The sequence below is a fragment of the Biomphalaria glabrata genome, chromosome 16, assembly GCF_947242115.1.
Source record: "Biomphalaria glabrata chromosome 16, xgBioGlab47.1, whole genome shotgun sequence".
NCBI lineage: Eukaryota > Metazoa > Mollusca > Gastropoda > Planorbidae > Biomphalaria > Biomphalaria glabrata.
In genome coordinates, this window is record NC_074726.1 from 15,146,260 (window position 1) to 15,164,299 (window position 18,040).

At 34.3% G+C, this 18,040-nt stretch overlaps 1 protein-coding gene across 34 annotated transcripts in view; it reads right to left on the reverse strand.

Annotated features, from left to right (window-relative positions):
- LOC106078342 (titin-like) overlaps positions 1–18,040 on the reverse strand; it is a 533,611-nt gene that overhangs the window by 327,073 nt on the left and 188,498 nt on the right. For 32 of the 34 annotated variants that reach the window (XM_056014734.1, XM_056014739.1, XM_056014738.1 and 29 more), the window contains 11 exons: positions 17,324–17,377; positions 17,081–17,158; positions 16,447–16,743; positions 16,012–16,151; positions 15,120–15,312; positions 11,022–11,145; positions 10,438–10,518; positions 10,108–10,198; positions 9,511–9,820; positions 9,104–9,216; positions 8,130–8,216 (listed from right to left, as the gene is read on the reverse strand). In XM_056014734.1, coding sequence (XP_055870709.1) covers positions 8,130–8,216; positions 9,104–9,216; positions 9,511–9,820; positions 10,108–10,198; positions 10,438–10,518; positions 11,022–11,145; positions 15,120–15,312; positions 16,012–16,151; positions 16,447–16,743; positions 17,081–17,158; positions 17,324–17,377 — 1,568 coding nt within the window. The remainder of the gene's footprint in view (positions 1–8,129; positions 8,217–9,103; positions 9,217–9,510; positions 9,821–10,107; positions 10,199–10,437; positions 10,519–11,021; positions 11,146–15,119; positions 15,313–16,011; positions 16,152–16,446; positions 16,744–17,080; positions 17,159–17,323; positions 17,378–18,040) is intronic. The other 2 variants (XM_056014732.1, XM_056014728.1) reach the window with 2 other exon arrangements.

The window sequence follows — 18,040 nt, forward strand, 5'->3', positions numbered from 1 at the left end:
CCTCTTCCTCAGGCTGAGAAACAGTGATTTCTTCCGCAAAGATTTCCTCTTCTGTTGGCTTAGAAACAGTGATTTCCTTTTCAACAATTTCAACTGTTGGTTTGGCAAGTGTTATTTCTTCTTCAACAATTTCCTCTTTCTCTTCAGGCTGAGAAACAGTGATTTCTTCCTCAAAGAGTTCCTCTTCTGTTGGCTTAGAAACAGTGATTTCTTTTTCAAAAATTTCAACTGTTGGTTTGGCAAGTGTTATTTCTTCTTCAACAATTTCCTCTTTCTCTTCAGGCTGAGAAACAGTGATTTCTTCCTCAAAGATTTCCTCTTCTGTTGGCTTAGAAACAGTGATTTCCTTTTCAACAATTTCAACTGTTGGTTTGGCTATTGCTATTTCTTCTTCAACAATTTCCTCTTTCTCTTCAGGCTGAGAAACAGTGATTTCTTCCTCAAAGATTTCCTCTTCTGTTAGCTTAGAAACAGTGATTTCTTTTTCAACAATTTCAACTGTTGGTTTGGCAAGTGTTATTTCTTCTTCAACAATTTCCTCTTTCTCTTCAGGCTGAGAAACAGTGATTTCTTCCTCAAAGATTTCCTCTTCTGTTGGCTTAGAAACAGTGATTTCCTTTTCAACAATTTCAACTGTTGGTTTGGCAAGTGTTATTTCTTCTTCAACAATTTCCTCTTTCTCTTCAGGCTGAGAAACAGTGATTTCTTCCTCAAAGAGTTCCTCTTCTGTTGGCTTAGAAACAGTGATTTCTTTTTCAAAAATTTCAACTGTTGGTTTGGCAAGTGTTATTTCTTCTTCAACAATTTCCTCTTTCTCTTCAGGCTGAGAAACAGTGATTTCTTCCTCAAAGATTTCCTCTTCTGTTGGCTTAGAAACAGTGATTTCCTTTTCAACAATTTCAACTGTTGGTTTGGCTATTGTTATTTCTTCTTCAACAATTTCCTCCTCTTCCTCAGGCTGAGAAACAGTGAATTCTTCCTCAAAGATTTTCTCTTCTGTTGGCTTAGAAACAGTGATTTCCTTTTCAACAATTTCAACTGTTGGTTTGGCAAGTGTTATTTCTTCTTCAACAATTTCCTCCTTTTCCTCAGGCTGAGAAACAGTGATTTCTTCCTCAAAGATTTCCTCTTCTGTTGGCTTGGAAATAGTGATTTCCTTTTCAACAATTTCAACTGTTGGTTTGGCAAGTGTTATTTCTTCTTCAACAATTTCCTCCTCTTCCTCAGGCTGAGAAACAGTGATTTCTTCCTCAAAGATTTCCTCTTCAGTTGGCTTAGAAACAGTGATTTCCTTTTCAACAATTTCAACTGTTGGTTTGGCAAGTGTTATTTCTTCTTCAACAATTTCCTCCTCTTCCTCAGGCTGAGAAACAGTGATTTCTTCCTCAAAGATTTCCTCTTCAGTTGGCTTAGAAACAGTGATTTCCTTTTCAACAATTTCAACTGTTGGTTTGGCTATTGCTATTTCTTCAACAATTTCCTCTTTCTCTTCAGGCTGAGAAACAGTGATTTCTTCCTCAAAGACTTCCTCTTCTGTTGGCTTAGAAACAGTGATTTCTTTTTCAACAATTTCAACTGTTGGTTTGGCAAGTGTTATTTCTTCTTCAACAATTTCCTCCTCTTCCTCAGGCTGAGAAACAGTGATTTCTTCCTCAAAGATTTCCTCTTCTGTTGGCTTAGAAACAGTGATTTCCTTTTCAACAATTTCAACTGTTGGTTTAACTATTGCTATTTCTTCTTCAACAATTTTCTCTTTCTCTTCAGGCTGAGAAACAGTGATTTCTTCCTCAAAGATTTCCTCTTCTGTTGGCTTAGAAACAGTGATTTCCTTTTCAACAATTTCAACTGTTGGTTTGGCTATTGTTATTTCTTCTTCAACAATTTCCTCCTCTTCCTCAGGCTGAGAAACAGTGATTTCTTCCTCAAAGATTTCCTCTTCTGTTGGCTTAGAAACAGTGATTTCCTTTTCAACAATTTCAACTGTTGGTTTGGCTATTGTTATTTCTTCTTCAACAATTTCCTCTTTCTCTTCAGGCTGAGAAACAGTGATTTCTTCCTCAAAGATTTCCTCTTCTGTTGGCTTAGAAACAGTGATTTCTTTTTCAACAATTTCAACTGTTGGTTTGGCAAGTGTTATTTCTTCTTCAACAATTTCCTCCTCTTCCTCAGGCTGAGAAACAGTGATTTCTTCCTCAAAGATTTCCTCTTCTGTTGGCTTAGAAACAGTGATTTCCTTTTCAACAATTTCAACTGTTGGTTTGGCTATTGTTATTTCTTCTTCAACAATTTCCTCTTTCTCTTCAGGCTGAGAAACAGTGATTTCTTCCTCAAAGATTTCCTCTTCTGTTGGCTTAGAAACAGTGATTTCCTTTTCAACAATTTCAACTGTTGGTTTGGCTATTGCTATTTCTTCTTCAACAATTTCCTCTTTCTCTTCAGGCTGAGAAACAGTGATTTCTTCCTCAAAGATTTCCTCTTCTGTTGGCTTAGAAACAGTGATTTCCTTTTCAACAATTTCAACTGTTGGTTTGGCAAGTGTTATTTCTTCTTCAACAATTTCCTCTTTCTCTTCAGGCTGAGAAACAGTGATTTCTTCCTCAAAGAGTTCCTCTTCTGTTGGCTTAGAAACAGTGATTTCTTTTTCAAAAATTTCAACTGTTGGTTTGGCAAGTGTTATTTCTTCTTCAACAATTTCCTCCTCTTCCTCAGGCTGAGAAACAGTGATTTCTTCCTCAAAGATTTCCTCTTCTGTTGGCTTAGAAACAGTGATTTCCTTTTCAACAATTTCAACTGTTGGTTTGGCTATTGTTATTTCTTCTTCAACAATTTCCTCTTTCTCTTCAGGCTGAGAAACAGTGATTTCTTCCTCAAAGATTTCCTCTTCTGTTGGCTTAGAAACAGTGATTTCCTTTTCAACAATTTCAACTGTTGGTTTGGCTATTGCTATTTCTTCTTCAACAATTTCCTCTTTCTCTTCAGGCTGAGAAACAGTGATTTCTTCCTCAAAGATTTCCTCTTCTGTTGGCTTAGAAACAGTGATTTCCTTTTCAACAATTTCAACTGTTGGTTTGGCAAGTGTTATTTCTTCTTCAACAATTTCCTCTTTCTCTTCAGGCTGAGAAACAGTGATTTCTTCCTCAAAGAGTTCCTCTTCTGTTGGCTTAGAAACAGTGATTTCTTTTTCAAAAATTTCAACTGTTGGTTTGGCAAGTGTTATTTCTTCTTCAACAATTTCCTCTTTCTCTTCAGGCTGAGAAACAGTGATTTCTTCCTCAAAGATTTCCTCTTCTGTTGGCTTAGAAACAGTGATTTCCTTTTCAACAATTTCAACTGTTGGTTTGGCTATTGTTATTTCTTCTTCAACAATTTCCTCCTCTTCCTCAGGCTGAGAAACAGTGAATTCTTCCTCAAAGATTTTCTCTTCTGTTGGCTTAGAAACAGTGATTTCCTTTTCAACAATTTCAACTGTTGGTTTGGCAAGTGTTATTTCTTCTTCAACAATTTCCTCCTTTTCCTCAGGCTGAGAAACAGTGATTTCTTCCTCAAAGATTTCCTCTTCTGTTGGCTTGGAAATAGTGATTTCCTTTTCAACAATTTCAACTGTTGGTTTGGCAAGTGTTATTTCTTCTTCAACAATTTCCTCCTCTTCCTCAGGCTGAGAAACAGTGATTTCTTCCTCAAAGATTTCCTCTTCAGTTGGCTTAGAAACAGTGATTTCCTTTTCAACAATTTCAACTGTTGGTTTGGCAAGTGTTATTTCTTCTTCAACAATTTCCTCCTCTTCCTCAGGCTGAGAAACAGTGATTTCTTCCTCAAAGATTTCCTCTTCAGTTGGCTTAGAAACAGTGATTTCCTTTTCAACAATTTCAACTGTTGGTTTGGCTATTGCTATTTCTTCAACAATTTCCTCTTTCTCTTCAGGCTGAGAAACAGTGATTTCTTCCTCAAAGACTTCCTCTTCTGTTGGCTTAGAAACAGTGATTTCTTTTTCAACAATTTCAACTGTTGGTTTGGCAAGTGTTATTTCTTCTTCAACAATTTCCTCCTCTTCCTCAGGCTGAGAAACAGTGATTTCTTCCTCAAAGATTTCCTCTTCTGTTGGCTTAGAAACAGTGATTTCCTTTTCAACAATTTCAACTGTTGGTTTAACTATTGCTATTTCTTCTTCAACAATTTTCTCTTTCTCTTCAGGCTGAGAAACAGTGATTTCTTCCTCAAAGATTTCCTCTTCTGTTGGCTTAGAAACAGTGATTTCCTTTTCAACAATTTCAACTGTTGGTTTGGCTATTGTTATTTCTTCTTCAACAATTTCCTCCTCTTCCTCAGGCTGAGAAACAGTGATTTCTTCCTCAAAGATTTCCTCTTCTGTTGGCTTAGAAACAGTGATTTCCTTTTCAACAATTTCAACTGTTGGTTTGGCTATTGTTATTTCTTCTTCAACAATTTCCTCTTTCTCTTCAGGCTGAGAAACAGTGATTTCTTCCTCAAAGATTTCCTCTTCTGTTGGCTTAGAAACAGTGATTTCTTTTTCAACAATTTCAACTGTTGGTTTGGCAAGTGTTATTTCTTCTTCAACAATTTCCTCCTCTTCCTCAGGCTGAGAAACAGTGATTTCTTCCTCAAAGATTTCCTCTTCTGTTGGCTTAGAAACAGTGATTTCCTTTTCAACAATTTCAACTGTTGGTTTGGCTATTGTTATTTCTTCTTCAACAATTTCCTCTTTCTCTTCAGGCTGAGAAACAGTGATTTCTTCCTCAAAGATTTCCTCTTCTGTTGGCTTAGAAACAGTGATTTCTTTTTCAACAATTTCAACTGTTGGTTTGGCAAGTGTTATTTCTTCTTCAACAATTTCCTCCTCTTCCTCAGGCTGAGAAACAGTGATTTCTTCCTCAAAGATTTCCTCTTCAGTTGGCTTAGAAACAGTGATTTCCTTTTCAACAATTTCAACTGTTGGTTTGGCTATTGCTATTTCTTCTTCAACAATTTCCTCTTTCTCTTCAGGCTGAGAAACAGTGATTTCTTCCTCAAAGATTTCCTCTTCTGTTGGCTTAGAAACAGTGATTTCCTTTTCAACAATTTCAACTGTTGGTTTGGCAAGTGTTATTTCTTCTTCAACAATTTCCTCCTCTTCCTCAGGCTGAGAAACAGTGATTTCTTCCTCAAAGATTTCCTCTTCAGTTGGCTTAGAAACAGTGATTTCCTTTTCAACAATTTCAACTGTTGGTTTGGCAAGTGTTATTTCTTCTTCAATTATTTCCTCCTCTTCCTCAGGCTGAGAAACAGTGATTTCTTCCTCAAAGATTTCCTCTTCTGTTGGCTTAGAAACAGTGATTTCCTTTTCAACAATTTCAACTGTTGGTTTGGCAAGTGTTATTTCTTCTTCAATTATTTCCTCCTGCTTTTCATGCTGAGAAACAATTATTTCTTCTTGGAAATGTGTTTTTTCATGTACTGTTATCTGATGTCTCATCTCAGTTATTGTTTCTGGGGCAGTAATGCCAATATCTTGAGTTTCTTTTAATTCCTCAACTTCCTGAATGTCAGGTTTTAATATTGGAATTTCATAGACTGTTTCCTCTGTAAGTGTCTCAGGAGTGACCGAGATAACTTTCTCTGAAATTTCTTCAAGATTTATTGTCATAATTTTCCCAGTAACAGTATCCAAAGTTGACTTTATCTCAAAATCAGTAGTGATTGGTATTTCACTTAGCCAATCTAAAACATCTGCTGTTCTCTCTGGCACTAATTCTGTTTTGTCAATATCAGCCTCCACTTTTAAAATTTCCTGCGTAACTTTGCCAGGGATGGCAGACTCTGGAATAACGTCCATGGCTGAGATTTCAACTTTCTCAAAACTAACATGAGTCTCTTGAAGAGATGGCTTAGCCTTGAATAAAGTTTATGAAAATATTACTACAGTGGTAAATCATTAGGTTAATGTAGTGAAAATTTTTTTCTTTATCAGATGCTTTGGGCCACACAGGGTAAATAATTTTAAATTGGATGCATGCACGATTCAAGAAATCAGCATGCAAAGAAACTAACGAATAAAATCTGATGAGGTTGAGCTAAAGAAAATTAAATAAGAATCTTTGAAACATTAATATTTATGCAGCCAATGACAAAGCTTCATGCCAACTGCATTATTTAAAGTAGCTTCAGCAAAATACATAATATATCATCCATATATTGGACAGTAATTTTTTTTTACTGCAGCGTAAAGTAAAAGAAAAAAATAACTATATTATTAATGTCCCTTAATGATGATGTTAAGATGATATTTGTTAGCATAAATGAAACATCAATACTTTAATAAATATCTGTTCATATATTTTTTGAGATGATTGAAAAAAATTACAAACTGGAAGCTTTAAATTTTTAGGAAATAAAAAAGAGAAACCATGACAAATTGCCAGTTACTTTGTAACTCTCCATCATAAAATTAATAGTACTGCACCATTGTTACATTTTTATATAATTAATTTTCTAGAAGTAATTTGTGTATAGATTGTAGAGCACAAATTGTACAAGGATTGGACATTCTGTGATCTAGGGGTTATTTAGTACAATATATTTGTCTGGATAGTGAAATTTCCAAATATACTATTTAGTAACTGAAATTTAAGATTTAAATATTTTCATTCTTTTTTAGCTATAAAAAATCATATTCATTTTGCCAAAGATGCAATATTTAAAATATTCAATTCAATGAAATGGATACAGCACTTAGGGAAGAATTTCAGATGCAAAAATTTTCTACTTTTTCTCAATCTATTCATTTAATCTCTGCCAGTAGTCCTGTCTGGGGCAAAGGCCACCAACCAGCTTCCTCTAGGCATTTTGTTCTGGGTGAGTCTCTCCAACTGTCCCTATCTTTAGTCCATCTGCTTCCAAATCATGACACCATGTATTCCTAGGCCTTCCCCTCTTCCTCTATCCTTAAGGGTTCCAGGTGAGGGTTTGCATTGTAATAATGGATGCAGGCTTGCAAAGGGTGTCTCTGAAGAATATCTACTTCAATGTGCTGCTGCTTTGTTCTTCACCACATTTCCTCATAAGAGATCCTCATTTGAGATGTTGTCTGGCCAGATATTTATGATTTGTTTCATGGTGATGATGGTGATCCTCCAAGTTTCTGCTCTATAAAGTAGTATCTAACATTGTCTTATAGTTTTTTTTTACAACCAAAATAATTTATCATCTTATTTGTGACAATTTCAGAATAGACAATAAGAAATAACCCTCTAAATAATCTATTACATTGCTATTATTTTATTCTAATTCTTTGAAAATAGGCCATTGGTGCAATAAGACATATTTTCTGTGGGAGAGGATCAGGTTTAATTTCTAGGTCAAATCTGAAAACAAAATGGCAAGTTATTTTTGTGTAGCTCTTTTTCCAAACCTGTAAAAGCTTAAGTTTTGATTTGAATAGCAAACAGTTAGGTCCTTAATCTGATATTTCAGATCTTATTTAGTCACAAGCAAATCAGCAAAAAATGTTAAAGCATTAAAAATCATCATCAATGTTATGTTGCCACAAATAATTTTAAATCTATTTTTCAGTATAAAATATTTGTACATTATTTTCATATCATGTGATTTGTAAACAAGCAGAAAGATTAGGGTCCACAAAATATGACTTTTTTTTTTTTATATGTAAAGCCACTCCAAATTTAGGTCAGTGCTGCAATTTCTTCTGCAGCATAAAGCATTGGGTGCATGTGCAGCATATAAGCATAAAAAGCAATTATTTATAACTCAATTTTTAATAATTATCAATGCCAATTAAAATATGCAAATAGTTAAAAGCATTCATTCATATGTCCAAGTGAAGGTGGTCAGTATAAAAGTTAAATAACATTATAAAACAATAATGATTTTTGAAAAATCTAATTTATGGATGAGCAAACAAAAGCAATTATAAATGTTCAATATTATCTTAACAGAAAAAGAAAGAAAACACTATTAAAATATTTAAATAACGTCAATTTTTCATAAATACTTAAAATATTATTATAGATTCTTATATTAACAAAAATAATGTAATGAAAGGTTTCTTACAATAAAAAAAAATATGGGATTAAAATATGTCATATTAATGTCATAGGGGTAAGAGAAACACTGACCTCTTTTTCTTCCAGGGTAAATTCAGTCTCTATGGTGAACTCAGAAGTTACTTTTGTCTCCTTCAGATGTTTGACCTCTTCTCTAGCCTATGTATTAAAATAATATAAAACTTACATACAATATAATACAACAACAAAACAACATACTTCTAAGAGGTGAAATATACACATTTGTTTAGATAACTGGTAGTCAGACACCAGATACTGCATACATGTGCATCCTTAGTTTTGCTTCTTTGTCTAGCCATAATTGCAGGACTTTCGATAACCAAGAAGGATTCATATTCAACTATATACTTCTATTACAAAACAATGTGGTTGAAAGTTTTATTGAAGAGCTCTTCCTATTTTGTAAAAAAAATTTGAAAAATAACCCAGCTACTTTTTATACCTGTGAAAATCTGATTTTCCTTAGCTATTATGCATTACTTCTGTAATTATTTCAAATAAAGATGCTGTTACCACAGTAAACAAAACTAACCATAGAGATGTAGCCTTTATAATGCTTTCTGTTTTCTACAGCTAGGAAACACACATTTCAAAATTACATGTATTGTTCAAATTTCAAAATAATTTGTTATTCATTTTTATAGATATTTTTCTTTAAGAGTTAAAGGTGACTATTTTGAAAGAGGGAAATAGTGAGTGGGTTAAATATGTCATCTCATGGAAAGAGCTCAAAAGTTTTGAGTTTGCTCTTGATCATATTATGTTAAACACTCCTATCACTCTCTTTTACAAAGGATATCAAATGTGTATGGTATGAAAATCATATTTCAATCCTAGCAATTTTTTTTTAATCTAGCAGAGCATCTTAAATGTGAAAGTATGTGAATTATCCTTAGAGAACTGTATAAGATGGTTAACCAGCTGCCCCTGATAATTTTTACCAAAAGTTTATAAAAAATTCGGAATGTTATGGTAAAAAAAAACAATCTATTACAGCTTATAAAAAATTGTTTGGATGCCCATACTTTAAAGCCTCTGAAAGCAGCTTGAATCTTAATAGCAGCCTCAGATTTAATGACATCATCAGAAGCAGGTTTCTCTTCTGTGGAGCAAATGGAGCTGGTCTCTGATGCTAGTTCTATAAATAAAAAAAAAGTATATTTAAAAAAAATAATTTTTTTAATAAAATTAAGATTTCTATTTAAACCCAAAAATATATATTAAACATATTTTTAAGTTACAAAAAAAAAATGGTCTAAAACACAAAAACAGCAAAAAAATATGCAGGAACAAAATAGACTTAAGCATAGTGGCATGGTATAACTATAGTATCATCCTGATAATAACAGTTTCACATTTTAACACACCACAATAAGACAGGGCTATGGTATAGTGTAAACCCTAGCCAAGAATTCAAAAGTCAAATACAAACCTTGCACAGTGAGAACAGCTGAACATTCTATGACTGAAACTTCATTATAAGCCCTAACTGTGTACACACCAGAGTCTTCTGGGAAAGCCTCAGAGATAAGAAGTGTATACTGGCCTTCCTCCACTGGCAGTATCTGGTACACACTGTCTGACTTGATGGGCTGCTGGTCATGATACCACATGACCAGCGGCACAGGCTGACCAGTAACTTTGCATGCAAACCTGGCTGGCTCACCTTCCATTACATGAACATCTTCAATGGGCATCACAAACTCTGGAGACTCTTTCTTGGGTTCCTCTTTGGGAATAGACTAAAAATAAAAATAATAAGATTGAGACCATAAATTAATTGATAAATTATTGAGAGTTTAATAGTAGTGGGTAACTTTTTTTTAGTTATCTTAGAGCTTTAAAATACAAAAAAATTGAAACAAGATTAAGATGGGTTCATTGAATGAAACAGAAATGAAAACTTCAACAGACTTGCTTATAAGGATGGACTTATTAAGCTGCTGGATAACATAAAGCTGAAAGCCTACAGAAGTGATACACAAAAAGCAGTAAAAACAAGCTCTTATCAAAATTACAGAATACTTACAGGCTGTCTAAGTACACTTCTAAAATCTATTTGCTCAACTTCTGGTGTTTCCTCTGTCACAGTTGTCTCTGCTTCCACTGTATCAGATGTCCTGAAAATATTACAAGAACTTTTTTCTGTGAACTATAAGAAAGAGGTTCTAACAGTGCTTGTGAGCAGAGGAGATAAATTCTATGCCATTAATGTACCATTGTTGAGTTGCTGCATTCTAAGACAAGCCATATTAGTATATTCATAATAATTAGAACTAAATATATAAACCAATAATTAGTTTTTTTTTGACACAGTGAGAAAAACAAAATCCTTATCAACCATGACTGTAATCCTTACTTGAATTTTGATTTAGATGATTTGAGTAGATAGCGGAAGTCAAGTTGCTCTGTTTCAAAATGGACACCAACTTTGGTTTTCCTAGCATGCATATAGTTAATGTTAATAAAATTAAAATAATGCCAACACAATCACAAAATAAGTCAACTAAATGAGGTGCTTTTAGTAGGTACAAAAGTATAGATAGGTCATAATTTTTTTTTTCAGTCATAAAAAGAATAATAAAAATAAACAAAACAAGAATTAAAGAAACAAATGTAACTAAATCAAACAATATTAGTGCTTAGCTAGATAACTTTTGCAAACACTCCTAGTATACATGCCATTTTTTAAAGCAAAAAAAATATTTATTATTTTTAATTTTTAACAGGAATGTCAGTAAAAGTTTAAAATTACTGAAATGTTGATCTGTATTCCATGCAATCATGTCCATTTTTTATATGTAGAAAAACAAAATACAAACCTAAATGACTAAAAAGAACAAAATGTTATAGAAAATGTTAGGTAAAAACAACAGATGCATTCCAAAAAACAATAATCTCATATCCTAATCAGACTGATTGAGAAATGTAAAACTTCCTTACACTTCAGACTGCAGCACACCTCTGAAATCTACTTGATCAGCTTCTCTTGGTTCTGATGGTTTTTCAGGGATCTCAAAAGTTGCAGTCAAATGATCCCGAAAATCTTTTTTCTCATCTTGGATTTCTTTAAATACAAAAACAACAAGGTTACAAAGACAGTTTGTGTGGAAGCACAAACTCAAAATCAGCCCACGAAGTGGTCCACCCAGGCAGGCTTCAATATTTTCATAAAGAACATCCAAATGAAATTATATCAAAGACAAATGAGAGATAAGAACGGAGAAAGAAGGTTGACAGATCTTGTGTGGTGCCCCAATGGTCCAGAAGATCAAAGGATAGGTGCAAGTGAATGCAAAGTTAGATGTGAACCTGGCCTAACTAGTTCCCCTTTCAGACCTTGTAGTCTGTAGGGTAGATGATGTAAAGTTCATCTGTTTTTGTGGCTTAAGGTTAACAAGGGTGTCATGTAGCCAGCACAACGACCAACCACCTTAACTTTTCCCCAACTAATGTCAGGTACCCATTAGAGCTGGACGGACTCAGGGGTACCCAAGGATTCTGATGTTGAAAATCCCAGTCTTCACCAGGATTCCAACCTGAAACCCCTGTTTGGAAGCCAAGTGCTTTACCGCTCAGCTACTGCGCTTCTCCTGGCCTAACTGAAGTCTTATAATTAATGCAATTGTTTTGAAAAGGCTAAATCTCTTATTCGATTCTTCAAAAAAAAAAAAAAAAAAAATTTCCACAAAAAGTTTTTAAGATAATGCAGTTTACAAGATTACTATTTGTTTTAAATTAGGTATAACGTATAATGCATACTAATTAGCTTTTTCTCTTTAAAAAACTGTTTGCATAAGTGATTTAAAAAATTAGATTTTTCGCTTTCAGAAAAAAAAAAGTAGCCGTTGCATCAGAACTTTGAATATTGTGATGTCGGATTTTCACTATCTTTACTAGTTTACGAGATCTAAACGGGACGGACGGACAGACATTTCACACAAAACTAATAGCATCTTTTCCCCTTTCAGGGGCGGCTAAAAATCAATTGGATTGTTTTGATGTATTTTACCAAAATACTTTGAAATAAAAAAATACATTTCATGATCCTGAATTCATTAACATTTTTTAGGTAAAATAACCATTGCCTCTTAAAAAAAATTGAGGTATAGCCAGGGCAGGTCTTAGGCCACTGCAACCTAAGCGGCCACAGTGTTCCTGCACTTTTATAGGCCCTGCACGAATTCTAGGTGTAAATTATTAACTTAAACCATTTTAAATTATTATTAAAGGGTTCTTGGGATTCTTCTGAAATTGCAAAATATACGAAAATGTCATGAAAATCTCCTGAAATTATTAAAATTTTCTGAAAACTTATTCAAATCTCTAAAAAACAGACAAAATTTTCATTTCGGGGTGTCATTCGATATGGAAAATGCCAATCCTACTCACGATTGAAAAAAACGGCATTGTCAGCTTTCATTTCATCAAATGTAATAATAAGGTGAATTTTAACCAAAACTTTATTTACTTTAATAGCCACTAGCATACAAATATAGATCTAAATCTATCTCAACCTCTTAAAAAAAACAACAAATGCGATATTTTGCTAGTCGATAGTAAGCCTAAAAGGCAGCTCTGAATGTTTACTGGCTTTTTGTTAGAAAACATCTATCTACTGTAGATGTCTCACAAATTTAATTAGACAGTGCTTTTGTACTTAGTAAAGTATGAATGAAATGCAAAGGCAAATTAATTTTCTAATACAAAATCTTAATTTTCACTTATTATCCATATCCCTACACAGACTAGGCCCAGCGCAATCCTTTTCGCATAGGGCCCCGCAATCTATTTTTTAATTCACTGGCAACCTGCCCCCCCATCTATAGAATGTTGTATTCTAGCTTAGAGTTCATTTTGTCTCATACAAATGTTTTGGTTTCAAAGGGAAGGTAGTGTGTACATTTTATAATGAAAAGTGAATGTTGGTTAAGAATGTTTTATATAAGGAGCCAGTTAATATTTTTATTTAAATTGAGGATGATGCTTCAAAAATGTTTACTTCAAAATAATAAAGCTAGTCTTCGAGTCCGAAGATTAGTGAGGAATGCAGTATTTCCCAGGGCTGCACAGTCCCAGCTGTGACCTACATATTTTGCCACATCCAGGGAAAGCATAACCATTGTCCGCAGGTAGTCGATTTAGATTTTCTTTTCGTTTGTCATCGCAGCAGATTTTCTTTTAGTCTCAAATGTGTATCCCGCAGCCTTCGTGAGTGACCTCCAGCTGTCTCGTTCTGAGGCTGCATGCAACCAGGTGCTCTCTTCTATGTCAGCCAAGGAAAGTTGACACCTAAGCTGGTCTTTGAAGCATTTCCATGGAGCGCCTCTGTTATGTCAACCACCTTTTAGCTCACCACAAAAGACTGCCTTTGGCATTCATTCGTCTCCCATACGGGATACGTGCCCTACCTAGCGTAACTGTCAGACCAAAAGAAGTCCCTCTATACTGTCCATACCAGCGTTCGCAAGGAAATCGCTGTTTGTAGTGCGGTCTTGCCACTGTATGTCCATGATGGAGCACAAGCATCTTTGGTGGAAGTACTCAAGAAGTCTTAGATGTTTCCTGTATAGTGTCCATGTCTCAGAGCCATACAGAAGGGTTGAGAGAACCACCACCTGGTAGACACTGATTTTTGTAGGCAAGTGGAGCAATCTGTTCCGCCTGAACGCATCCAAAAGCGCTACTGGCCTGGCCATATGGTTAACAACTTACCTTGAAAGTGAGGTGTCATTTGACACTGTACTACTTAGATATGTGAAGTGGTCTACCACATTAAGGGGCTGTCTATTTATATTGATCCTTGGGGCTGAGTATGTTTTATTGGGTGACTTCTGGAACACAACTTCTGTTTTCTCGAGGTTTATAGATAGACTGAAAGAGGCGGCAGTGTATGCAAATTCGTTTACTGCGTTCTGGAGGTCATGTTAATTGTGAGCTAGCAGGGCGTAATCATGGGCATAGAAAAGCTCCGTTATGACCATCTCCTTTTTGTTTTTGTATGGGATAGTAGACGTCGAAGATTGAACACAACAGAACAAAACCGGATATAGATGCCTTCGTGCAATCGCTGCCTCATTTGACCCAACATTACGTCAAAGAAGATAGCAAATAGAGTAGGAGCAAGTACAATGCCCTGCTTCACGCCATTTTCTATTGGGAAGTGCTCAGAAAGGGCACCATTGTGTCTGATCTGGCCTCTTTGTCCCACGTGAAACTGCTTGAGAATGGATAGGAACGTACTTAGGCATCCCAGCCTGGCCAAAATCCTCCACAAACCATCGCAACTGACAGTGTCCAAAACCTTGGTGAGGTTCACAAAGGCAGCATATAGGTTTAAGTTCTGCTCTTTGCATTTTTCTTGTAATTGTTGCAGAACAAATTACAAGTCTAACTGCTCCAACTATCGAGGCATTACACTTCTGTGAGTAGCAGGAAAGATCTTTGCTCAAGTGTTGCTCGACCGACTAACCCACTCTTTAGGTCTTATCTGAAAGCTAATGTGGTTTCAGAGCCGATAGAGGTACATCTGACTTCAAAATAACGTAACAGTTTAATGTCAAATAAATCACAGCCAATACTGTACAATTGCACTGGCCTCTCCTCCTCATCACGGACTTGCACTGGGTTTAACTGTTCAGGACTGACTTCATTCACTGGGCTCGCAGATCTAGATTAAGATGTCGTCTCATACTCACGAGATGTACTTGACAGTACTCTACACCTGTATAACATCTGCTCTTTATATAAGGTCCCCGCTGGCCTTCTCAAAACCAATGGAATGTCACTCGACAATTCTGGTTGATCACATTGATCTCTGAGACGTGACTGGCTTGAATACTATTCACAACACAGATCCTTCCCAAACCATCATGTTGTCACTCTTTGTGGCAGGCCATCACAACTTGTCATGGTTGACCGCTCCTCTAGCCTAGGGTGATTTCCGTCAGCTCTCTACTATCCACTCCACCACCAGAGTTATAACAACATGAATAGAACTACAAAAATAACTTCTGATTTATTCATCAGACTAAAACTTACTATTAACTATAAGGGACACTCTGACACTCTCCTCCCCCAGGTCATTTACAGCAGTGACTTTATAGGTGCCAGCATCTTCCTTCTGTACCTCACTTATGGTTAGGGTGGTTTGGTATGTATCCTCATCTTGAATGATTGAAGTTTGGAATCTCTCATTCTCTGGTAAAGGACTTGTGTCCTTGCTCCATAAAATCTGTAAAAAAAAAAAAACAATGATAAATAAAATAACACAAAATCGTCTAACAATAGTTTTTACTACAGCTGATGAAAATTAATTAGGCTATAAATCTCACATGTCTCTGATTTTAGAAATACCATTGAAGATAGTCATTAAATTTGAAATATATAACAGAATTCTGTAATCCATATGTTTAGTTGTATTTGAAAAGAGGTATTTTTTGTTTGCAAGAGAAAAATTATAGTTTACAGTAGCTCATGACAATTAAACAGCATTTTGAATTTTGAAATTATTTTTTTCTTACGAAACTAGAGAAATAATTTTTTAATATATGCAATATCTTCAATTCCAAAAGATTAAGGATGAGTGCAATGTTTCACATGAACAACAAGTATGGATAAAGTTTAGGATCAGCGTCAGTACATGTCTGCCAGTGTGTAGCAGTGCATGCTGCAAACTACCTAAGGGTTGCCGGCTCCTGATTTTTTCTCAGGGTTGACTTCTGATGTCTTTCCTAAGTTTAAGTTTAGTTGCAAGACAGTAGGGTTTTGAATACAGAGTTTTCCTTCTCCTAGGTGGGTAGCCAGGAATTCATGTTAATTTTTCTTAGCAATTATTTCAAAAGACTTTCTATGATTATGAATAGTTATACAGTTTTAAAGATTTCTATCATATTTAAAGAAAAAAAAATGTACGAAGTAAAATGGTATTTACCTCTGGTTGAGGTACTGCTTGAATTGTGGCAGTAAATGTTGCAGTTTCTGCCTCATCAACTAACTGAAACATTGGTTTGATGGTGAACACTGGAGCAAGAACCGATGTGTCTTCTGGAGAAACATCACTCACTTCAGCAGCTGTAGATATAAATACATTCTAGGATAATATTTACATTACAACTATCAAATTATTAAACAATGTTATGAAAGTGATAAAACAGATGTATTGCTTGTCTGCACAAATTAGCATACTGCTGTAAAAATATTTCCATTCATCGCTAACTATTTTATGTGAGTGCAAAGACTAAACCTAAAAAAAAAATCTAGTGTTGACTAATGTTAGAATCCCAAAGGAGTTGATAATTTGAATTCAAGACATTTTAAAACTTTTAATTCAATCTAAAAAGATAAAATGAATATCTGTAAAAAATACCTTCAACTTCCAAGTTAGCTGTAGTTGTTGCTGTGCCCAACTCATTCTTTGCCACTATTACATATTTCCCAGCATCCTCAGGCAACACATCCATTATAAACAAGGAAGCAATGTTCTCACTGTATGCAATCTCAAACTCTTCAGATGGCTGGATGATATCCTCATCCTTGTACCATGAGATAATGGGGGTAGGCAGGCCTTCTATCACTGCTTCAAAGCGGGCCTGGCCACCATCTTTAGTTGCAATGGACAGGAGGGCCTGTTTAATCACTGGTGCGAAGCGTTCATCTTTAACATCTATGCATAAAAATGGTAAATATATTTAGGAAGGAAATCCAAATTAATCTGATCTAATTTATATAGATTACAAAATATTATTATAGTTGAACTTCTATCACATTTGATTCATTGAGTCATATAAAAACAATAGTATCACAGTTTTGAGTTGATTTTCAACCTAAAAATGTTTGAAGGTGATAAACTAATAATTTACCAAGATCATTCCAAACAAGCCTTATTATTATTATATTAATATATATATATATATATATATATATATATATATATATAAAACTAGAATAATTTTGTCACAAATGCGTCACATAGTCAGCCAGTTCAAGTACAAAATGGTCACCTTCAATAATAGCTTGCTCAAGAGGTGTGGGAGAAATTTCTTTTTTCTCTTCATCAGACTCTTCTTCTTTTTCAATTTCTAAACAAAAAAAAGTATAAAAGTTAGAAACACAAAATGAGTAAATAAATATAATGGTTATGTTAGATTTGTGATGGGACTTATCTTATTTACCTAATTCATTAAGGAATCCAGATTTAAAAATTAAAAATAATTAACAATAAATGATAATTAATTAATTTATACCGGCAGTGACAAGCTTTTCTTTTTCAGACAATGATTCATCTTTTTCTTGTAGCACTGCAAAATATTGTTGAAAAAAAAAAAAGAAATTTAATAATAGATACACATATGTTAAGCTTTACATTAAGAAAAAAGTTGTAGAAAGTAAAGAAGAATGCTTAATATTAAAAAAAATGTAACTGTCTATGAAGTATTTATCATATAGTTCCTTAAAAAGGTTTATTAAGTTTCAGTGTTAATGGATCAGTTTGACATGAACAGTGCTGATAAGTTAACAGTGCCAGATTATACTGTACTCATTGGTAAAGCTATAATAGAACAATGACACAATGTTATAGTGTGAAATTATGACATTTTATAAGATAAGAGAAATATGTGTATTACTTCTATTTCTCTTTACACATCCAGTCAATGATTAAAACAGTTATAACATCAAATTATTAGTGCATTGAACAATAAATAATGAATAAAATATATATACATGATAATCCAAATTGGGTCAAATAAAAATGTGTCATGCCAAAATGTGTAGTAAACATCATATTAATGATAAAAATGTTTCAAGTCATTTTGTCATCAACAACATTGCAAATTTGCTTCCACTCTGTACAGATGATTAAAATGTTGCTCATAATGTTAAAAAGAAGGTCAAAATTTATTCCTTATCTCTGGTCTGAGAAAGATTTATAACATATACTTAAAATAATGGATAATCAGATC